Source organism: Larus michahellis, chromosome 2 (genome assembly GCF_964199755.1).
Source record: "Larus michahellis chromosome 2, bLarMic1.1, whole genome shotgun sequence".
Lineage (NCBI taxonomy): Eukaryota > Metazoa > Chordata > Aves > Charadriiformes > Laridae > Larus > Larus michahellis.
In genome coordinates this window covers 168,564,391-168,587,285 of record NC_133897.1, presented here as the reverse complement: position 1 = coordinate 168,587,285, position 22,895 = coordinate 168,564,391, and the positions used below count along the sequence as shown (strand labels likewise).

The 22,895-nt window shown below is 52.8% G+C and overlaps 2 protein-coding genes across 11 annotated transcripts in view; one reads left to right on the top strand and one right to left on the bottom strand.

Annotated features, from left to right (window-relative positions):
* Positions 1-4,789, top strand: part of NAPRT (nicotinate phosphoribosyltransferase) — a 9,976-nt gene extending 5,187 nt beyond the window's left edge. For 2 of the 8 annotated variants that reach the window (XM_074577994.1, XM_074578002.1), the window contains 5 exons: positions 27-107; positions 1,372-1,474; positions 1,593-1,750; positions 2,024-2,131; positions 2,303-3,346. In XM_074577994.1, the coding sequence (XP_074434095.1) occupies positions 27-107; positions 1,372-1,474; positions 1,593-1,750; positions 2,024-2,131; positions 2,303-2,362 (510 nt within the window). In that variant the 3' untranslated portion in view covers positions 2,363-3,346. Of the gene's footprint in view, positions 1-26; positions 108-1,371; positions 1,475-1,592; positions 1,751-2,023; positions 2,132-2,302; positions 3,347-3,653; positions 3,782-4,699 lie in introns of those variants that run through there. The other 6 variants (XM_074577996.1, XM_074577997.1, XM_074577995.1 and 3 more) reach the window with 6 other exon arrangements.
* On the bottom strand, positions 4,443-22,895 carry LOC141739866 (ubiquitin carboxyl-terminal hydrolase CYLD-like). 3 transcript variants are annotated; one of them, XM_074577991.1, is made up of 16 exons: positions 22,821-22,895; positions 20,831-20,900; positions 19,681-20,146; positions 19,320-19,601; positions 19,016-19,085; positions 17,964-18,184; positions 17,391-17,544; positions 14,915-15,053; positions 14,154-14,264; positions 12,753-12,844; positions 10,899-10,965; positions 9,671-9,806; positions 9,247-9,355; positions 8,926-9,044; positions 8,219-8,438; positions 4,591-7,017 (listed from the first exon to the last, which is right to left on the bottom strand). In XM_074577991.1, the coding sequence occupies exons 2-16, from the start codon at positions 20,833-20,835 to the stop codon at positions 6,833-6,835; spliced, it is 2,376 nt and encodes a 791-aa protein (XP_074434092.1). In that variant the 5' UTR covers positions 20,836-20,900; positions 22,821-22,895; the 3' UTR covers positions 4,591-6,832. The 3 variants fall into 3 exon arrangements, with proteins under 3 accessions (XP_074434093.1, XP_074434092.1, XP_074434094.1); XM_074577992.1 differs by lacking the exon at positions 20,831-20,900 and having other exon boundaries at positions 4,443-7,017; positions 22,821-22,886; XM_074577993.1 differs by lacking the exons at positions 20,831-20,900; positions 22,821-22,895 and adding an exon at positions 20,276-20,416.

Here is a 22,895-nt window from a genome sequence, read left to right as displayed (position 1 = left end):
TGGCCCCGTCTTCTCTGCCACACTAGGGGAGTGAGATCAACGTGATCGGCGTTGGGACGAACCTGGTGACGTGTCCCCTGCAGCCGTCGCTGGGCTGCGTTTACAAGGTAGGGGTGGCAGCTCTCTGCCCTGCTTGGCTCCTGAGGTGTGGGGGCGCCCTGGGTTCTCCCAGGCTTGGCACGGCTGAGGACAAGTAGGGAAGGGGACACTGCTGTGAGGTCAACTTCATCACGTCACAGAATGGGTTGGGTTGGAAGGGACCTTTAAAGGCCATTGAGTCCAACCCCCCTGCCACGGGCAGGGACACCTCCCACCAGCCCAGGTTGCTCCAAGCCCCGTCCAACCTGGCCTTGAACCCCTCCAGGGATGGGGCAGCCACAGCTTCTCTGGGCAACCTGGGCCAGGGGCTCACCACCCTCAAAGCAAAGAATTTCCTCCTCAGATCTCATCTAAATATCCCTTTTCCAGTTTACAAGTGTTCCCCCTCGTCCCGTGGCTCCCTTCCCTGCTCCAGAGTCCCTCCCCAGCTTTCCCGGAGCCCCTTGAGGGCCTGGAAGGGGCTGGAAGGTCTCCGCGGAGCCTTCTCTTCCCCAGGCTGAACCCCCCCCAGCTCTCTCAGCCTGTCCTCCCAGCAGAGGGGCTCCAGCCCTCCCGGCATCTCCGGGGCCTCCTCCGGCCCCGCTCCGACACCTCCGTGTCCTTCTGCTGTTGGTGGCCCCAGAACTGGAGGCAGCACTGCAGGGGGGTCTCCCCGAAGCGGAGCAGAGGGGCAGAATCCCCCCCCTCGCCCTGCTGCCCACGCTGCCCAGGGTGCAGGGGACTTTCTGGGCTGCCAGCGCACGGTGCCGGCTCATGGACAGCTTATCCCCCTTCCCCAGCACCCCCAAGCCCTTCTCAGCAGGGCTGCTCTCCGTCCCTCCATCCCCAGCATGTGCTGAGGCCGGGGGTTGCCCCTACCCAGGTGCAGGACCCTGCACTTGTCCTTGTTGACCTTCATGAGGTTCACATGGGCCCGCTTCTCCAGCCTGTCCAGGTCCCTCTGGATGACATCCTGTCCCTTGGACATGTCAGCCACACCACTCATCTTGGTGTCATCTGCAGATTTGCTGAGGGTGCACTCATTCTCACCATCTCTGTCCTCCTCCTTGGAAATAATGGTCACAAGACCACTGTAACAAGAAGCTTGCAGGCAGGATGTCCCACTTTGGGGTGATTTCAGGGTTTTTTTATGATTTATTCAGCTGGTTTGCATCAGCAGCCTCCCTAGCATGCATAGAGGACACACAGCTTGGTACAGTCTTCAGCACCAGCATGAGCTGGCGTGTGTGACAAAAATAAGGTGACCATCTCCATAACCTCCTTCTCCTACAGCTGGTGGAGGTCAACGGCTCCCCATGCCTGAAGCTCACAGAAGATGAGGAGAAGATGACGATCCCAGGGACTAAGACCATCTATCGGCTCTATGATGCTGCTGGTGAGTTGGGATGCTCTTGCCCTGGTGCTGCCCCGTTGACGTGTGTTCCCCTCCTGCTCCATAACCCTGTCCCCAGTGTCCCGTGTACCCGCTGGCTCCTAACCTGGCACCCCTGCAGGTCACCCCTTCATGGACCTCATGGCCCTGGAGGAGGAGCCCTCGCCCAGTGTGGGGCAGGAGCTGGCAGTCCGTGTCCTGGGACGACTTGGTGAGACCAGTAAGGTCGTACCCACCACCGTGGAGCCCCTCCATCGCACGTACTTCAGAGATGGCCAGGTCAGGGCTGGCTCTGCCTTCTGGTGCTGGGGTGTCCTCCCCAACGTTGGGTGAAGGACCAAGTTGGGTGGTCATGTCTTGGCAGTAACAGCATAATCAAAGGATTAAACCCCAGCATTTCCTTGTGTCCGAGATGTCCCCTGTCTCAACAACCCAGGTGCCACCCTGGACACAGTGGCATCAGAGTCCAGCTTGGAGCTGGCTCACTGGGTGGGATTGGGGTTGGGTGGCCGGCTCCCAACACAGACATGGTCACCCATCTCCATCCCACAGGTGTGTGAGCCCCTGCCCAGCCTGCCGGAGGTGAGGAGCCATGCGCAGGCGTCCCTCAACCTGCTCAGCCCCGCTCACCGCCGGCTCCACCAGCCACAGCCCTACCCGGTACGTCCGCCACGTGCTGTCACCATCGGATGACACACCTGGGAACCCTGCCTGGCCTCAGTGGCCCGGGCAAAGCCCACCACGGAGCTGCAGCGGTGGGTGGATACAGGACACGGGGCTGCGGTCCCCTCGGGGACTCGTGCTCATTGTCCCCTCTTGCTCTTGTGCCAGGTGGCTGTGTCAGAGAGGCTGCACGGCCTCCTCACCGAGCTGCGGCAGGCCAGCCAGTGACAGCGTCCCCGCTTGTCCCCCGCGCTCCCCACACCGGGCACAGCCCCCGCCTGGGACCAGCTCTTCCTCTGCGCTCTTTTGAAGACCAGGTGACTAATTGGGAATCAATGGTTCTAATGACATTGCGGCTGCGTGGTGCTGATCTGAGGACCCTGCAGGAACTGGAAATGCTCCCCGGGGTCCCAGTAGCAAAGCCAGGCACAGAGGGACGGGGCAGGCGGAGCTGGGAGGCAGCTGTTCCCACATCCTCTGGAAGTGACGGTCCTTCCCTGCCTTCCTTGGTGGCCCTGCCAGCCCTGCACCTTCTGCTGTGGCAGTGCTGCCCACCTCAGTGGCCCTCCCAAACTCTGTGCCTTCTGCTGTGGCAGCTCTGCCCACCTCGGTGGCCCTGCCAGCCCTGTGCCTTCTGCTGTGGCAGCTCTGCCCGCCTCGGTGGCCCTGCCAGCCCTGTGCCTTCTGCTGTGGCAGCTCTGCCCGCCTCGGTGGCCCTGCCAGCCCTGCACCTTCTGTGGTGGCAGCCCATGCTGAAGCTCCTCGGTGGCACTAGAGACCAAGACTTGAGTGCACAAGAGGGAGTCCTACCATGGGAAGGGCCAGCTCGTCCCCCAACCCCCAGGCCATCCATGGCAGATGCACTTTGCCCTTCCTCTTCTAGGCTTTGGCTCTGTGGCCACGTTTCATCTCTTTCCAGTTTGTACCCAGTCCCTGGGCCGTGGAGCCCAGCTCCAGGTTGATGCTGGTTCCAGGTTGACCCCGGCTCCAGGTTGACGCCTGCCCTCTCTAACCTGATGTTCCTAGAGGAAGCGTGGCTCTAATCCCCGCCATGAACTGTGTCCTAAGCAAAAAATGAAATAAAGGCCTTTACCCGCTATGGCTACGGCCACACGGTGTGGCTGCTCTGGTCCTTCAAAACACTCGTTGCCTTGAGCTTGAACGTTTAATTCCATGTCCTTCACTTCATGGTTTATGACTGAATAAAGCTGGAATAAAAAACAAGCACGGACCCACGAAAGCACCTGGGGGTGGTCCCAGGAGGTGACTCACAGGCACATTTCATGGCATCCTGTGACTCTTAATTCCAGTGAAAAGCCTTTTGTAGCTCCACTGGGGGCAGGTCTCGTGGCCAGGCAGGGAGTGAAGGCTTTATGAAAACAGGGTTAAGAAAAGTTGTTGGGTAGAATGGAAAAAAAACAAAACCAAACCTGTGCAGGCTGAGTCTTCTCTAAGACCTGTGTATTTTGTCTCATCCTGCCCAAATCTGTAACAGGGAGATACTAAATCCTTTCTGCAGAGCTTGTAAAAATGTACGGACCCAGAATGCAGCCCAGAAACCACCCCCGCATCCCGGGCTGCATCCCCAGCAGCGTGGGCGGGGGGGGATTCTGCCCCTCTGCTCTGGGGAGGCCCCCCTGCAGTGCTGGCGCCACCAACAGCAGAAGGACATGGAGCTGTCGGAACAGGGCCAGAGGAGGCCCCGGAGATGCCGGGAGGGCTGGAGCCCCTCTGCTGGGAGGACAGGCTGAGAGAGCTGGGGGGTTCAGCCTGGAGAAGAGAAGGCTCCGGGGAGACCTTCCAGCCCCTTCCAGTCCCTAAAGGGGCTCCGGGAAAGCTGGGGAGGGACTCTGGAGCGGGGAGGGGAGCCATGGGACAAGGGGGAACAGTTTGAAACTGAAAGAGGGGAGATTTAGGTGAGATATTGGGAAGAAATTCTTGGCTGTGAGGGTGGTGAGCCCCTGGCCCAGGTTGCCCAGAGAAGCTGTGGCTGCCCCATCCCTGGAGGGGTTCAAGGCCAGGTTGGACGGGGCTCGGAGCAACCTGGGCTGGTTGAAGATGTCCCTGCCCAGGGCAGGTGGGTTGGAACTAGATGATCTTTAAGGTCCTTTCCCACCCAAACCATTCTGTGATTCTATGACTTGAGCCACCCATGGGAAAGGTGCAGTGAGGGAGGGCAAAGAGAAATACCCACCGAGATGCATCTGCACGGCCCCAGGAACGGCTCCCAGGAACAGCTGCGGTTTAGGTCTTTGCAACAAGTATTGATGGGGGCGGGGGCGGGGGGGGAAACATTAAAAGAACTTAATGAAGCAGGGCCTGACGGTCTCTTTATTTCTAAAAACCCGCAACAGGCTGGAGCTCCCTGTTGCCATGCTCCAGCTGTGGGCACTGTGTCGCACTTCACATTTTTAAGAGAGGGGGGAAAAAAAACAACTCCAGGAAAACCAAGAGCAGTTTGTTATCAAAACTTACATTTTTAGAGCAAAAGCACCAGAGACATAAGAGCCCAACGCACACACCCCCCCACCGCGTACCTGAGTAGAGATTTTCCTGAGTTTGTAGGAAAGAAGGAATGAAGAACAATAAATAGACGAAGAAAGATGAGACGGCAGTGCACCTCAGCCCTCTCCGTGGCCAGAGGGCATCGCCCAGAGGTAAGCGAGTCAGTTCACAAGCGGGAGCAGGGGAAATCCATCCTCAGGACTATCTGTCGCTCCATCTGCCACCATCTCTCTTCAACTGCTGGTGCTTTGGCCTTTGCCCAGGACCATTTTGAGTATCTCCAAGGATGGAGATTCCACCACCTCTCTCTGGGCAACCTGTGTCACCCTCATGGTGAAGACGCGTTTCCTGATGTTCAGAGGAAAGCTCCTGTGTTCCAGTTTGCGACTCTGGTCCTGGCACTGGGCACCACTGGGAAGATCCTGGCTCTGGCCTTTTTGCACCCTCCCTTCAGGTATTTATAGACATTGATGAATCTCCTTGAGTCTTCTCTTCTCCAGGCTGAAGAGTCCCAGCTCTCTGAACCTTTCCTCATAGGAGAGATGTTCCAGTCCCTTCATCATCTTCATGGCCCTTTGTTGGATTCTCTTCATCTCTCTCAGCCTGGGAAGCCCCAAACTGGACCCAGTACTCCAGGTGTAGCTTCTCAGTGCTGAGCAGAAGGGAAGAATCCCCTTCCTTGACCTGCTGGCAACGCTTCCCCCGGCACGTTGTTCGCCTTCTCTACCACGTATTGCTGCCTCGTGGTCCACGTGGTGTTGAGGCCCAAATGCTCATCAAGGACATTTGGAAGCCGAATTAACTGTTAATTGATGTTAACAGTCTGGGTTTGTTACACACCGGTCGTCCTTTGTAGCCACCACATACAGAAACAGGGGACACACCAGAAAGCCATCAAGCCATTGAGGTCCCAGTTCGCGTCACAACGCTGCTGTCAAGCAAAAAAAGATCCTAAAAGATCCAAAAAAAGATCCCAAGCCACGATGCAAAGCTACAGGCTGCGTATTACACTTACTGCACCCTGTGTTAAAAAGGGGGGGGGGGGAAGAGCAGGAAGGAGATTACAGCTCCGCATCTGGGGCTCCTGGATGCATCCCTCGAGGTTTTGGTGCTCTGTGAGCGCGATCCGGAATCTGGGCACTGACACCCGTAACAGCTTCCCACTGCCATGACGGCATGTGCTTAATGGCAGAGAATCCCCAGTTTGCAAATTTTAAGTTATTTAATTTAAGAAATCCCAACCCGAGACCCTAATCCTTACTGTAGTCATGGCAGAAAATCCAAAAAGTATTCATTTTTTCCATTTTTTCCACCCACAGATCTCAGAAGTGGATGCAAAGATGGGACAGTAAGTGCTAACAGCGAGGTTAACACCTGATTGTGTAGCAATAGTGCAGACTTCGCAAAAATGAGGACAGCATAATAGAGCTCAGATCCCGTTCCCCTGCTCCGTCTTTCTGCCATTTTTGTCCTTGCAAAAATACACATTTTTAAAAGCATATTTGCAGCTCGAGACATCCATTTAATCTCGTGGTTGAAAAGAAGGGACAGCAGGTAGAAGTGCCAGAGTATTAGCGCTGGGCAAGGAAAGTGCAAACAATTCAGGGACCCAACTGTAGGTGTGGGGCCACATCCCCAACCTCAAGAAAAAACCCTGGTCCTGACCTATTTCTTAACGCACACCTCACACCTCCTGGTTTTCCCCGCTCCACAAGTCCACGTGAAGAAGTTTCACACGGGGCAAGGCTGTGGTTTTCTCGTGCTCTTCACAAAGCTGAGGGTAACTGCTGGGGTTTCCATTAGACCCGGGGTCCTCGGCTTTGGAGGGAAGGGCTGGCAGGGAGAAAAGGATGTGGGGGAGGACGCCGAGGTAGGGCAGAGCTGCAGCGTGCCTGGGGAGGAAGGAGGCTGGAAAAAGGGAAGGCAGGAAATGAGAGTGAATTTGAGCATAAATAATTCCAAATCCAGGTCTGCAGGAAGTACGAGCTATCACTCGATTAGGCCAGGTGCAGGATTTAACGAACCCAGACAGGCTGACGTGGACAGCTCGATACCAGACACTGGAAGAGGTAAGAAAAGGCAGAAGTGTGAGTTCGGGGCACCCAGACTCGGCCGCTTTCACCGATTACGAGCTGCAGGGTTGATCCAAGCTCACGTTTCCGACGCCTCGCTGCTCTGCAGCCCAGGGCAGTGTCACTTGTAAAGCGCCATCTTCTTGCTCTGGTACATGTACATGTAGGCGTCGCAGAAGAGGCGCTTGGCCACTCCGTCCATGTCCCGAGGTTGCTTCAGGGCCAGCACAGCCAGTGGCAACTCCAGGTATTTGGCAACTTCAGGGCACAGCGTTACCGTGGGAATGTTGAAGCCGTTTTCGTCACCTAACCCAGAAAGAAGGAGAAAAATCCAAACCAGGTCCCAAGGGATGAATACCTACGGCTCAAGAGATAACCATCACACTCGAAAGTAACTTAGCGCCTCAGCTGAGAGATCTGGAGGCCAACAACAAAATCGGGAAGGACACGAGAACAGTCCTCCCCCACATGGCAGCCAGTCCCACCAGGCTTGAGAAGTCCCCTGTTTGAACACAGAGGATGAAAGCACTAGGAGGAACTCACGCGTGCTTGGCCTGGTCTTACTCTTCTCTGGGGTCTGCTTAAGTGGAAGAGGGGGCCTAAGTTGCGTGGGGGGGGCTTCAGAGGAAAAGGCTGCTGTGACTGGGGGTCACAACAACCCCATGAAGTGCTACAAGCTTGGGGAAGAGTGGCTGGAGAACTGCCTGGCAGCAAAGGACCTGGGGGTGTCAGTCAACAGCTGGCTCAATACGAGCCAGCAGCTTGCCCAGGTGTCCAAGGCGGCCAACAGCATCCTGGCCTGTATCAGAAATAGTGTGGCCAGCAGGGCTGGGGCAGTGATGGTCCCCCAGTCCTCAGCACTGGTGAGGCCCCACCTGGAATACCGTGTCCAGTTTTGGGCCCCTCGCTTCAAAAAAGACATTGAAGTGCTGGAGCGGGTCCAGAGAAGGACAACGGAGCTGGTGAGGGGTCTGGAGAAGGAGGAGAAGGGTCTGGAGAGCTTGTGAGGAGCGTCTGAGGGAGCTGGGGGTGTTCAGCCTGGAGAAAAGGGGGCTGAGGGGAGACCTTCTCGCTCTCTACAGCTCCCTGAAAGGAGGGGTTGGGGAGGTGGAAGTCGGGCTCTTCTCCCAAGGAACAGGTGATGGGACAAGAGGAAACGGCCTCAAGTTGCGCCAGGGGAGGTTTAGGATGGATATTAGGAAAGATTTTTACATTGAAAGGGTTGTCAAGCATTGGAAGAGGCTGCCCAGGGCAGTGGTGGAGTCATCATCCCTGGAGGGATTTAAAAGATGGGCAGACATAGTGCTTAGAGATACGGTTTAGTGATGGTTTTTGGCAGCGTTAAGTTGATAGTTGGACTCCATGATCTGAAAGGTCTCTTCCAACCTAGACAATTCTATGATTCGACGACCAGCACTTATGCAACAACTGTTGCAGACCCTCAGAGCCGCCCACTGTGCAGCACCCAGCTGCGATCAAAGCTCCGAGCCCACCACCACGTCCTCACCATGCCTGTCAGCCATGCTGTCGAAGAACATCCAGTGTTCGTTCTCTGGGCCGTATTTCACAAAGGAGACGTAATGACTTGTCTCGATGCAGAGCACGGCGAAGAGCTCCATCTTCTCGCGTGGGACCTGTTGGCTGCCCCGGGAGTTCCGGCTGTGAAACTCTTCTGGGACGTGCAGCCTGGTTGGCTTGTGCGTTTTGCGTCGGTAGTGGGAGTGAACCTGAGGAAAGAGGATGGGGTGGCCCTGCTGAGTGGGCACAACTGAACCTGGCCTGAAAGAGGAGCGTGCAGGGGTCAGATCACCGGTTTATTCCCCACTGATCTGCCTCCCGTGCGGCCGACTCCTCCCTACGTGCCAGAGAATGGCATTGTGTTGACAGGTTGGCAGCAAGAAGCTGAGACGGGAGCCTGCCACCTTCTAAGAAAGGCCAGAAAGATGTAGGAATGCTCTTGGCGAGGCAGTGTGGAGGGCCCAGCACTGAGTCCACGCAGGATCAGTCCTTATTTAGGCTCTGTGCAAGCAGAAGGTTCAATAATGTGCGGCATCACGCAGCTGATGGAGGTGGTGGGACTGATGCTCAGGAAGGAGGCCCCTTTGTGCCCAACCCGAACGGCTGCAGCGACAGCAGGAGAAACTCGGGTATTTCGCAGGGTTCTGCTGTCAGCCAGCGAGGCAGATTTCGTAAGCAGTCAAAGAAAACAAATACCTGTCTGGAGCAGGTGCTGCAGAACTGCTTCAGGCCCGTAGCTGCGAATACCTTGTCTTTGAAACACTCGGAACACTCCAGGGTGGCGACATCCCCGCACACGCAGCACTCCCGGGGACCTGCAGGGGCAACAGGGGTGAGAGGATGAGTCTTCTCCAGGTCTCACCTGAAATCTGACTTGTCCTGCCAAAACCGGTGGTCAGGGAAGAAGAATCACACCACGAGCCCACCTTACATCTGCTCACAACCCAAAGAGGCGAGATCTGTCACCTGGTTGCTCGCAGTCCAAGCCAGCGGCTTTACCATTGCCCACCAACTTACTGTCAAGCAGCAGATCTGTTATATCCAGCTCCAAGGAAGGAATGATTTTGCTGAACATTTTATATTCCTTCCCAAAACGCGGCATTTGGATAATGAAGCAAGATGGGATCTGGGAAAAGAAAAGCAAATAAATGACCGGGTCAGAAGAGACAAGTCCCAGAGCCTCTTCTCTCCTTATTGCCGCTGGGCGGAAAGACTTTCTGCTCCAGTTATTCACGAGACAAAACGACAACAGGGAAAGCACAGCCCTCTTCCCAGGTCACGCTCAGATTCCCCAAGACCTCTCTCTTGTGGCTGTATCCTGCTTCTTTGCAGCGTCGGACATACTAGAGCCACCGCCGACTCACCGGCAGGCAGAGGAATGTTGGAGGAAGCAAGAGAGAGGTGGTAGATAGCAGCGGAGGCGGAAGGTAGCTGGGCTCACCTCCACTAGCTTCAGATCGTAAGTCAGGAAGGAGTGTTCCACTAACTGCTGCACGTCGGGAACCACCAGATCCTCCTGTTTGTCCATAAAAATCTGGTAACAGTAACAGTCCTGCTGCTCCTCCTGGCTTCCCGACCTGCAAGGAGTGGTGACGGGGCTGGTTTATGCGGTGCCACAAACATCTGAGCTCCCAGAGGGACATACTGGTTGTCCTGCAAGAGCTTCTGGGCCCAAGGCACCAAGGGCTGCTTGGTGCAACACTGACACGAAGGAGTTTTTCCACCCAGAAACACTAAACACATGTAATGAGAGGAGGATACAGGCACCATCTTCAGCCTCATTATCCCTCCATAGCATCACATCCTGCTCCTAGGAGCAAAACTCGCTTTCCCCTCGTCAGCGTAAATATGAAAAGACATTGCAGTGTTTTTAAAATCCACTGCGCTACGGCACAATTGGCAAACTCCTCCTCAGATGAAAGATCTATTTCTAACTGCACATACAAAAGCCAGAGAGCAAAACTCAGTGCATTCAAAAGGTGAGCTGTGCGCAGCAGATCTCCCGCAACCCCTACATCCCTCAGCCAGCAGAGAAAGGATTTCCTTCAGATGACCCTCTGCAGGGGAGCTGCGGCACAGAGTCGTCTTTGTGCTCAGCCTTTCCGAGTACTCCACGATCCACGGCTTGACTGACGTCTCAACAAAGGAGCGCAGAAACCGAACAATCCCCTTCTGTGCTCCTGAACAGCACAGTTATTTTTGGCTTCCTTCAGCCTCTCATCCTCTTTGTAGAGTCCTGAAAAACTGGGACTGCATCCATGGACTGCCTGTTTGAGAGGCTGCAGGACCTGAGCCAGCTTGACAGTCTGGACCCGTCCCAAAAGCATCCAAAGGCTGGCGGATACAGCCGGCTCTGCACTGAAGCTGGACACTACGTTTCCCAAACCCCTGCTGGCTCTCCCTAAGGGTGAGACAAGGTTTTTAAACACCATTTTCTGAAGGCGGCACCTCCAGGGAGAGTTTGGAAGTGCCTTTTCTTGGATGCGTCACCTGGGACAAGACCACAACAAGCAAGATCGCACGGACAGCAAGAGAGGAACTGCACGCAACTCAGAGCCGTGCCTCCAAAGCCTGGGTGAAAAGGTGCAAGTAACACCCTGGTGATCGTGAGGTGGATAATTAATGAACCTGGACTGGGTAAATTGTATCGCTTAGACACGGCAACTTACTGCAGTTTCAAGAGCGGCTCTATTCCCAGGATCTGCTGCATTATGAGATTGAGGAACTCCTCAGGATCTGGAAAGTCGGAGAAAAGCATGGGTCACACCAGGAATGCTCCCTTGCCCCACTGCATCCAGAAGGCAAAAGCTGCCAGATAAACATGAGCCAGCATTTCCTGAGCCCAGAATCTCCTCTTTTACTCTAGGGTAAGGGGAAAATCGGGCTAAAAACTGAGAGCAAGTGGTTAATGCATAAATCCTAGGGTGAGCATGAAAAGAAGCAAACCAGGCCTCAGATACTACATTCTTAAAGCTGGGCCACCACAGCGACGCTATCTCAGAGACTTTAACAAAGAGTTGCTGCCAACACCAACAGTATAAACCCAAAGCGAAATCGGGGACAGCTATGGAAATTCAAGAAACTGAGCGATTAAACTATCCCTGGCTAAAATAAACATACAATAGCACAAAACACAAGTGCTGTTGACTGACAAGACACCTGCTGTTTCTGGAAGAATCACTGCCACTTGTTTACTATCCATGGACTTACGGATTGTTGCAGTGACGCTTGGCGCTGGCGCAATCCGTTTTCTTGTTGTAAACTAGACGGGGCCTTGCTGCGCGTGGATGGGAACGTGGTGATTGCAACCAGAGAGAGGTGGGCTTCAGCTATAGGTGTTTTCTGTCTCATTTAAAACAAGGCTACAGTCTTTGAGGAACCTAAAATAACTTAGCAGAACTCAAAGACAAGCCGATCTTGGCAGAAGGATAAATCAGGCTGGATTCTAGCAGGGACATCAGGGCTGGACTTATCGGGGTATAACTCAAAGTATAAAGGTCAAGGAAATTTCCCTTGTTTAAATTCTGTTCGCACAGGTCCTCTCCCCTCCTGGCAACAGCTGCCACGAGGTAAGAGACCCCACAATTCCCATCTTTCTATCAGACGTCAGGTCAAATTTCAGAGTAGGGTTTTAAAAGCGGAAAGTAGAATCACAGAATCATTTAGGTTGGAAAAGACCCTTGGGATCATCGAGTCCAACCATCAACTCCACTCTACAAAGTCCTCCCTTACATCATATCCCTTAACACCACGTCTAAATGAGTCTTAAACACATTCAGGGATGGTGACTCCACCACCTCCCTGGGCAGCCTATTCCAGTGTCCGACCACTCTTTCCGTGAAGAATTTTTTCCTAATGTCCAGCCTAAACCTACCCCGCTGCAGCTTGAACCCATTCCCTCTTGTTCTATCACTAATTACCTGTGAGAAGAGACCAGCACCAACCCCTCTACAATGTCCTTTCAAGTAGTTGTAGAGAGTGATGAGGTCTCCCCTCAGCCTCCTCTTCCTCAAACTAAACAGTCCCAGCTCCTTCCATCGCTCCTCATCAGATTTATTCTCCAGGCCCTTCACCACCTTCGTTGCCCTCCTCTGCACTCGCTCCAGCACCTCGAGATCTCTCTCATATTGAGGTGCCCAGAACTGGACACAATACTCAAGGGGTGGCCTCACCAGTGCTGAGTACAGGGGGACAATCGCCTCCCTGCTTCTGCTGGTCACACTATTTCTAATACAAGCCAGGATGCCATTGGCCCTCTTGGCCACCTGGGCACACTGCTGGCTCATGTTCAGCCGCTTGTCAATTAGAACCCCCAGGTCCTGTTCTGCCGGGCAGCTCTCCAGCCACACTTCCCCAAGCCTGTAGCAAGTATTTTGCATGTGCATTTTTGCATAAACAAACAGCACAGCAGGCACATTAATGCACGTGCCTGGGAGAAGCATACAATTAAGCTGTCAGCCTGGTGCCTGGATGAGGCGGCGCAGAGCGAAGCAGCCCAGGGAAGGCCCCAGAGAGCACATTACCTTTCTCAGCGTTGGTAAAGCTTGAACACTGTCCCTTTTCAGTTAGCTGCTCCCTAAGGTGCATCACGCTCCGAGCCCTGACGAAGCCGGTCCTAGAAACAAGAAGCAGCCGATGATCTCTCCAGTGTATGTAAATCATGGAATCATAGAATAGCGTGGGTTGGAAGGGACTTTTAGAGATCATCTAGTCCAACCCCACTGCCACGGGCAGGGACACCTACCACTAAACCAGGTTGCTCAAAGCCCCGTCCAACCTGGCCTGGAATGTTTCCAGGGATGGGGCATCCACCACCCCTCTGGGCAACCTGTGACAGGGGCTCACCACCCTCAGCCTAAAACATTTCTTCCTTATGTCCAATCTAAATCTAACCTTTCAGTTCAAAACCATTTCCCCTTGTCGTATCACTACAAGTCCCTGGTAAAAATGCTCTCTTCATCTTTCCTATAAGCCCCATTCCTGTATTGAAAGTCCACAAGATCTCCCCGGAGCCTTCTCTTCTCCAGGCTGAACCCCCCCAGCTCTCTCAGCCTGTCCTCCCAGCAGAGGGGCTCCAGCCCTCCCGGCATCTCCGGGGCCTCCTCTGGCCCCGCTCCAACAGCTCCGTGTCCTTCTGCTGTTGGTGGCCCCAGAGCTGGAGGCAGCACTGCAGGGGGGGTCTCCCCAGAGTGGAGCAGAGGGGTAGAATCCCTCCCTCACCCTGCTGCCCACGCCGCTGGGGATGCAGCCCAGGATGCAGGGGGTTTCTGGGCTGCCAGCGCACGTTGCCAACTCATGTCCGATTTTTCATCCCCAAGTCCTTCTCTGCAGGGCTGCTCTCAATCACATCTCAGCGCCACAGGACACCCCAGGGTTGTATTTCTGCTGCCAGTGCCAGGACTCTGGTCCCCAAGGAAGGTGCTAATGTCTTACGTTCAATCAGCTTTCCATGCCTCTCTTCCACACCTCTCTAGGAAGGATGAGGAAAGAACCTGGTATCTTTGATAAAAATTCCAGAGAATTTAGCTTTCACGACATGGTTTACCCTCATCCAGCCTGGCATCGTGTACTTCCTTTGGGACTAACTGCAATGCCACTGCTCCATCAACTCCAGGGTTCCCCCCCAGAGATGTTCTGAACCCCATGAATCCTCTTTTTGTCCTTTGACTGAGAGCTGCAGCTCACAAGGCTTCAATCTAAGCAGGGGAGACACACACACATGCAGCAGGAGTCGTGAGAGCCTCACAACCTGGGGAAGAGACCAACTGGAGGAGAAACCTGATTTTAAGACCTTTGGATGTGGCTGAGAGGAGAAACCCCTCCAGGTAGCCCCCTCCCTCAGTCACAGGTGCCATCTGACAGGGCAGCAGGGAAGGTATGAAGGCAGACGGATGACTTCCAGGATTCCCGCATACTATACTCACTTTCGGAGGGGATTAACAATCTCATCCCGCAGAATGCTCTGGACATTCCTGTCACACAGAGGGAAGGGCTTGAAGAGCATGGAGTCCAGCACGGACGTACAGGAGAAGAGGCTGTGAAAAGAGTGTGAAGGGTGTAAGTCTGATGGGTTTGCAACAATAGTTAGAACCCAACCGTTGTGCCTGGTGACAGTCGGTGGCTTTTATTTTCAACAGTCCATGCATGCAATTACAGAAAGGTGAGCGACAGCGTGTCTCCGCAGTGAGATAAACCACGTCTGGTTTAATGAACACTGGTAGTAAGCAAGGAAACAGCTCAGAGACAATGAAATCTCGTACTTTGCAGCCAAAACTGCTCGGGGGGGGCACCACTGAGTCTTTTCCTCTCCAAACAGTGCTGCACAGTGAAGCTGGGACCTCCTGGGCGGTTTCTTTGAAATCTTTCCAGCCATTACCTCCAGTGACAGAGTCGGCACGGTCCGAGTCCCGAGAACTACGATCTCTCACCGCCCTGCATGACAGACACACGGGTACCTTAGGTCCTCATGAGGGCTACTCCAGGGCCTGAGAACCCACCAGATAAGGAAGGAGATCAAAAAGCAGCAAGCGTCAAGGCTGCATCTCCACACAGTTATAGTCTGCTCTATACCGGGTAAATTTCCAGCCACCTTGGAAGTCCAGGGAAGGGTTGCAGTTTAGGGCTCTGCCCAATTAAAAAAAACCCACTCATTTAATGAAACGGCACCACCCAAGAAAGTCCTTACCTGAAAAGAGCTGCGTCCATATAACAGGAATTACAGTGGCCTTGGATCCCCTTCATCCGCCCTCGCAGGACATGCACCGCTGTCTCGTTCCTGAGAGGAGGAAAACTGTCTGGAACCTGCGGAAGAACTTCTTGCCCTCCTGCAAAAGAAGGAACAGAAGCAACTCCCTTTTAGCTTCCCACCTCGTCTGGGTCAGCTCATCCCTTCCCCAATGGCCCAGAGGTCTGCTCCGCTCAGAAGTCAGCGCCACGCTCTTCTGTGCCGCTCCAGCTGGGACTCAGCCACGCTGGGATGAAGATTTGTCTCTTTAATAATTTATCTACTGGAAACGGAGACCAAAAACATCCTTTCTTCACTAGAGACATGCCCTAGCAATCCATACCGCCTCTGCCATCGTTACGCCAAGTAAAACGAAGACAAAAGAGCTACAAACGAGCTGGTGCTGCTCATTAGGATCTCTCTGTTGGAAGACCTGTGACGCCAGTAGCAAGGGGACAAACGCACAACTGTGTTTTAATAGCCTCATCCCGCTGGCCTGCCGTCTCCTTCAGCTTCACAGGTGGCTTTCTCAGACTGGTCTTTCCTGGTTTCTTCAGCATTCTCCCCTTGTAACTCAAGCCCCTCTCTTTAGCATGTCTTTAAGACATTCTTCCTTGTCCCTGGCTCCCAGTTTTTGGGCAGTCCTTACACGAATCCTGTCTTCCCGTTTACAATGATCTCATTTACAGTTTCTAAACAGCTAGTTCACACTGTCTCTCTGCTCTGGTGGAATTTCTTCCTGTTCAAATGAAAATACCGACCTGTTCTTCCCCGCGTCTTCTTGTGAATGTCTTATCGTCACATCAAGCTCTAAATTAAAATTGATATAATCCTCTCCCCCTTCCCAAGCTGCCTCTGATTTCTCAATCCCCAGGTGTAACACCGTTATCACCTGACACCTTGGCCATGGGGTCTGAGTTACCCACTCCGATTCTCCAGAGCCGCATTTAACATGCAGTAGTGAGGCCAGGCCCTAGACCTAAAACACTTGCTCATATTCAGGTCTCAATTACACCAGACTTTTTCTTCTGCACTGAAAACCACAGGCAGAAGAACCCTGCCTTGCTTGCAGCCTTCACAGTGCCTTGCAAAGACCGTTGCTCTGGCCTTTTATCCTTTGTTACCCCTCAACATTTCCTGCCAGCTTCCCCTTCTCCAACATATCCATGTCACAGAGACCTCATTTCTAGAGACAATCACAATACATTGCCCTATTGGTTAGGGGTCAGTTCTGGGACTGGTGCTGTTTAACATCTTTGTTGGTGACACGGCCAGTGGGATTGAGAGCACCAATGACACCAACTGCCGATGACACCAAGCTGCGTGGCGCAGTCAACACGCTGGAGGGAAGGGATGCCATCCATAGGGATCTGGACAGGCTTGAAAGAAGGGCCCACGCCAACCCCATGAAGCTCAACAAGGCCACGTGCAAGGTCCTGCACCTGGGTTGCGGCAATCCCAAGCACAAATCCAGGCTGGGTGGAGAACGCCTTGAGAGCAGCCCTGACGAGAAGGACTTGGGGGTGTTGGTTGAGGAGAAGCTCAACATGAGCAGGCAATGCGCACTTGCAGCCCAGAAAGCCGCAGCATCCTGGGCTGCATCCCCAGCAGCGTGGGCAGCAGGGTGAGAAGGGGGGATTCTGCCCCTCTGCTCCGCTTCGGGGAGACCCCCCTGCAGTGCTGCCTCCAGCGCTGGGGCCACCAACAGCAGAAGGACACGGAGCTGTTGGAGCGGGGCCAGAGGAGGCCCCGGAGATGCCGGGAGAGCTGGAGCCCCTCTGCTGGGAGGACAGGCTGAGAGAGCTGGGGGGGTTCAGCCTGGAGAAGAGAAGGCTCCGGGGAGACCTGATAGCAGCTTTCCAGTCTCTGAAGGGGGCCTACAAGAAAGCTGGAGAGGGACTTTTTACAAGGGCATGTAGTGATAGAACAAGGGATAATGGTTTCAAACTGAAGAAGGGGAGATTTAGATTAGATATCGGGGAGAAATTTTTTACTCTGAGGGTGGTGAGCCCCTGGCCCAGGTTGCCCAGGGACGCTGTGGCTGCCCCATCCCTGGAGGTGTTCAAGGCCAGGTTGGATGGGGCTTGGAGCAACCTGGGCTGGTGGGAGGTGTCCCTGCCCGTGGCAGGCAGGGTTGGAACTAGATGACCTTTAATGTCCCTTCCAAGCCAAACCATTCTATGATTCTATGACCCTACATTCAATGCCCTAGTCTACATTATCCCTGTAATAAATTAATTACTATCTCTCCTATTTGTGGGGCATTCCCTATAAATACCACCATGGCAACGTCAACATCTTTAAAACTGTCAACTTTTGGAACACTCAAAGAAAATGAAGCATATTAAACCACTGATTAAGGAATTATACATGAGGCTTCTCCGGAGCGTGCCTTGTTCCAGCACGGCACTGTCTCCTGTCTTCCCAGAGAACTCACTGTAATCCATGAGGCTCAGCTCACTGTTGCGCGAACACTGGAAGCGAACGTCGGGCTGGCAGGACTGCAGCTTCACGAAGAGGCCGCGCTTTGGAGCGCAGTGGAAGTAGTATTTGCCCAGCCATTCGCCAGCAGTGACCCCCTTGTCTTCATCCTGGGAAAAGAGCATTGAGGAATAACATGAGAGCAGGCTTTCCACGAATTAGGTGCGATCCCCCACATGGCCGTTTTAATATCTTAAGAGCTGTGTACAAGTTTGGTTCCGTTTTGTTGACCGTTTTCATTTATTCCAGTTATATTTTGAATCTACTGATGCTGCTTGTAGGATTCGTGATTATTACATCCCACATTCCAATAACATTGCTCTTGGAGAGCAAACTAACTTTCGTAATCATTCCGCAGGCTCACTCTTCCAGCCTAAGGGAGGGCACAATCGTGTGCTTGCCCTCACAGTTCACACTCTTGACATGTCACAGACCCCAGCCACAAGCTGAAGGTCTTAAAAGAGAAGAGCAACCAAGACCTGCCCATTCTGATACACGATCTCACAGCAGGAAATATTTTGCTCCTTACCAGTTCAACTCCTGCCATTTTGTGCTTAATTTGGGGCAGGTAGCCCAACCAGCGGATGATTCCCGAAACCTGATTTCCCTTGTCCAAGGTGATCTGGACCATGGAGTTCACCTCCAGGGATGAATTCCCGCTTTCACACTCCTCAGCGCTCTCGCTTATCTCTCGTTTCATTTGGTTTGGGTGTCCCAAGCCCATGTCGGACTCGAAGGGTGAAAATAAACCTGGTGGGCAACACAAAATGTCAAGCGAGGTAAGAAGTCAACACCTAATGACAGACACTTATGGATCTCTTCTAATAGCAGGTCTATTTTGAAATTATAGACCACACGGACAAGCACGAAGCCGAGCACCAGAGCCACAAGGCGTAATTCCCAGTGATACTGCCAAGCTGGTCTAACAGGCTGAGAGGGGATGATCCTGCTCCTTGTCTCCCTGCTCAAGGCTGCACACTCCAGCCTCTCGCTGGCCCTGGGGCTAATCCAGCCTTTTACAGAGCCATTTCGGACTACTGAAACGGCAGCAAGAGGGTTATTTTCAAATTATTTTTCTGCTCTTAGTGAGATGAATCAACTCAAGTGAAGAGTCTAATGACGGCTCCCCTCGGGCTGGCCCTGACAGCTGCACAGTGTCTTTTGATGGCAACAGAGAGATTCCACTAATTTCTTGTCATGTCCAATGACTCACACCATCGCTGCTGGCATCTGCGCCTTTCCCAGTTTGTCTGGCATCAGGATGAGACTCCTGCTCCACCTTCTACAGCTAAATTAAAGACTCGTTAACCAGTGGTGCCTTCTCCCCTAGGAAATGCTTATGCATTGCAATCAGACTCTCTTTTCTTCCTCCCGATAAATGAGGAGGCTCAGCTTTAGTTGCCTCATGCAAAGAATTTTAGCCAGAAATTGAGACTTTTTCCACGGACCTTCTCTGCCTCCTAGTTGGGACTAGCTGAAGCTTTTGTTGGACTTTCAGTTCAGCAGTACCTTGCAGAGAAGAAATAAATGCTAAATCCCCGGGGAAGGTACACAGGGCAGGCACATCTGATGATAACCTACTTTGCAAGCTTTCCTTCACAACAGAGTCCATAGGGATTTCTCTGAAAATGTCAGTTGTTCCTTCTTCTTCCTGAAAGGAGAGCAAAAAGAAAATAATAAAAACCTATCAGCTAAATGCTTCAACAGACATAGGGTATTCCTGGAATATGAACCAATTTTTCCGAACAGGCCTGGAAAATTTGCATGTAACCTCATGACCCTTTTAGACATTCCTTCCACTTCTCTTCAATGTTCCACCAGAACATAGTTTTTTTTTAAAAAAAAATCCTCCCAAACCAAGAAAAGGCAGCGAGACTGCTCTTACCGGACAAACTTTAACGAACCATTGGGTTCCTTCCCTGTAAACTGCCATCGCTATTCCTTTTGTGAGGACCTCGTCCACGTAGAAGCTAACAGCATCTCCCACTTTCACAGGAACCCCCTCCTTCGTGTCCGCTTTTGGCTTCTGTTTCATATAGTCGTCATCTGGCGCGGGTGTAAACTGGACTCTGCTAAACGGCAGGAAGATCCCGCAGTTCCGCTTACACTTGAAATACTCAGTGCCGTTGTAAGATCCATCGCTGCACCCTCTGTTTTCTCCCTCACCCTGAAAACACGCCAGAAAAGCACGTTACATACACAAATGTTACAGGAAAATAAGCCGCTTACTTTCTCGGCCACCTTACCTGCAATTCCACCCCAAAGAAGAACGGAGACAGCACAGCTAAAGTGTTTTTGGAAATGCTCCCGATGTAGCGGATGATTCCAGGGAAATATTGCCGGTCAACCTCCACCAACACTTTTTGTCCCGGCACTGCCCGCAGAGCCGCTTCAAGGCTCAGCCTCTCCAAGAAATAGTTCAAGCGTTCGTTGTGGCTGCTGATGGCCAGGAGGAAGACTGCCATCTCCTCGCGCACAGGCTGCAGGATTTCTACTTTTATCGTGACGGTGGAGCTGTCATCCAGCATGATGACTTTCAAGAAGCAAGTCGGGGGCCCGTCATCGGAGAAGTTGCGCAGGTAACTTCTCTCGCTGCAGAAGCACATGTTCCCAGCTTGGAAGTACTTGCTGCCATAAGCACAGTCTTCTGTCAGGATGTAATAGCAGTTCCCGTCCCCTGCTGAAGGCAGGAGGCTGGTCATCGTCATTCCCCTGGGTTGTGAGGAACGAGAGAGTCATATCAGTGAAGAGACGTGCACGTTATCGTGGGATCTCACAATTCAGGTTGGTAGAGGTCTCGAGCCCAACCCCACGCTCAAAGCAGGTTGCTCAAAGCCTCACCCAGTTGAGTTTTGAGCATCTCCAAGGACAGAGATCCCGCAGCCGCCCTGGTCCCTTGTTCCAGTGTTTTATAGAATGGTTTAGGTTGAAAAGGACCTTAAAGATCGTCTAGTTCCAGACCCCCTGCCTTGGGCAGGGACAGTGTCTGATTGCCTTCACGGTGGAAAAGAAAAAAAAAATAATCTAACCAAGGCTTCCCACGTTCCTGCTTGTCCCCGTCACCTCTTGTCCCCACAATGCGCATCCGTGGGACGAGTCTGGCTCCATCGTCTCTACTAAACCCTCCCAGTAAGAAGCTGCACAGAGCAGCATCTCGTCTGTCCTGTTCTCGACAACACGGTACAGCCAGAACGGCCTCATTAAATTCCACCTCCTGCTTTCTTTTCATCCTGACTTGCAGGAGTGGGGCAAAGGCTAAATTCTGCCTTTTAAAAATTCTCTAAAAAGGGAGTTCTAGACTGCGACTAGAGCTCTTTGATGTCATGTTAAAGCACATTAATATCCAAAATACAAAGCACATTAATATTCAAAACACACGCAAAGCACGGCACCTACCGCATTACTATGCTGAGGCATTAAAGATCACCATCTTTCAGAACAAATATATTAAGAGAAGTCCAAATATCTGGAATCAGAAGTACATTTTTTCGCTTAAATTCTAAATTCTCATGCGTTTTACCCCTCCCCATCTCACTTTTGACGGTACCACGCACAGCCAGGACCCGGATGTTTTGTTACAACATAAAAACGGGGTGAATGCAGAATCGTCATCCTGCAGGTGGACAGAACCTGGCCAATACAGAGAAAAATAAGAGATGTGCCCATTTCGAGGCCACGGAGGAAATTAAGAAAGGAAAAAAAGAGGTTTCCACTACGGGCTACCTGGTAGAAGTTTCTGCAAAGTTCAAAGTGGAGAGAGGAGGAATTGAGCAGATGTAATTAAGGGAAGTAGAAGCACACTCGGGACATTGCGGCAGGAAGCATGAATGCAGCTGCTCATAAGAACAACAAATGGGTGGGTTGGGAGGAAAACGTAGGCAGAGCTCGAAGAGAAAGGCTGCAGAGAGCTCAGCAAGGAGGGCAGCGTTACTGGGGACTTAACTGGAGATTAATACCAAGAGAACTCATTTTTAAAAGCATTAGGAAAAGACAGCTGAAAAAAAAAATAATAATCACATAACGCCTGATCAGATCCTGGAGCTTCCCTTGTGTTTGGGCTCATCGTGGCAGCTTCCCACAGGAGCCACCTCCCTTCCACTCTTATTTTTTTAACCTTAACAGGCAGGAAGGTGGCTCGGAGACCTGATTTAAATGCTGCTGTACCGCTTTTGGGCAATGCTCGTTTGCTGCGGCTGAAGGTCTGGTCTCAAAATGGAATGACACCCCCCTCCCCCCGCCTCGAAAAAACATGGGTATCCTCAATTAGCATCCACTTGGCTTTGCCAGCGCGGCTGATTTCACGTGTGTTGATTCAAGAACCGAACATGCGGCAGCGAGGCAGGGCCCTGCAAACCACGCTCGCGCTCTTCCTTCTTTCTACCGAAGGGCTACCCCCAGCAAATCACCAAATCTGCAGGGAATCCAGCACAGTTCAGTCTGGGCTGACCCTCCCTCGAAGACACAGGGTGCTATGGGGGTTGCTGTGCCAGGGTGACCCCCCCCCCGCTCTGCCATAAGCAAGCTGGGAGGCGACAGCAGGCAGTGGAAGTGGAAGAAATGCCATGGTGCGCAGCAGTTCCCTTATTTTCCATCCACGCAACTCGCTGCCGACGTTTTGTAGCTCTGCCGGCGGAGCAAAGGATGGAGATTCTGTGATTTTTAACGGACAGCACTAAACAATAACATTCTGTGTCCCAAACCCCCCTAGTTCAATCATCCATTTTCAGGACCATGGTTTTATTTTGCCTTTTTTTTTTTTTTTTAAAGTTCTCTCTCCACATGGAATACAAGAAAACCCACAGTGTTTTAACTGCTGCCAAAACAGAAAAAACAGAATAAACCGTTTTCCTCCCCAAGGCCCCCAAAAATGAACCGTTTTCCTCCCCAAGGCCCCCAAAAATGAACCGTTTTCCTCCCCAAGGCCCCGAGAACAAACCGTTTTCCTCCCCAAAGCCCCGAAGAATAAACCGTTTTCCTCATGAAAACCAGGAGTCATCCCTTCTCCTCACGAAAACCAAGAGCAAACCATCTCTTTTAACAACAGAACGTACGCAATTCCCTCCCAGGTTAATAGAAATAAAAGCGCACCCAGGCCAAGGTGCCATGTTTGGGCTTGCGGTGCTTTAAACGGGGCCGAATCCTGATGGATTATGCTGAGGGGAAGGCGGAAAGCACCAGGTAATTAAAATTAAAGCGGAATTAAAGCAGTAAATTGAGGCCGGGGTAGGGGAGGGCTCTGCGGGGGCCTGTTCCTAAAGTAACGGGAGGGGGGACAGGGGTCGGGGAGGATCGACAGGGGTCGGGGACACCGGGAGCAGGCCCAGCTGGGGGGCAGGGGCCGAGGGGGTGAGGGGGGAATCCCGACGCGGCTCCCCCCAACTCTCACCGTCTCCGGCCCCGCTCTTCCGCCTCTCATGGGGGGGGGGAACGCCGGCCGCTTCCGGCCCGCCCTGCCGCCGCC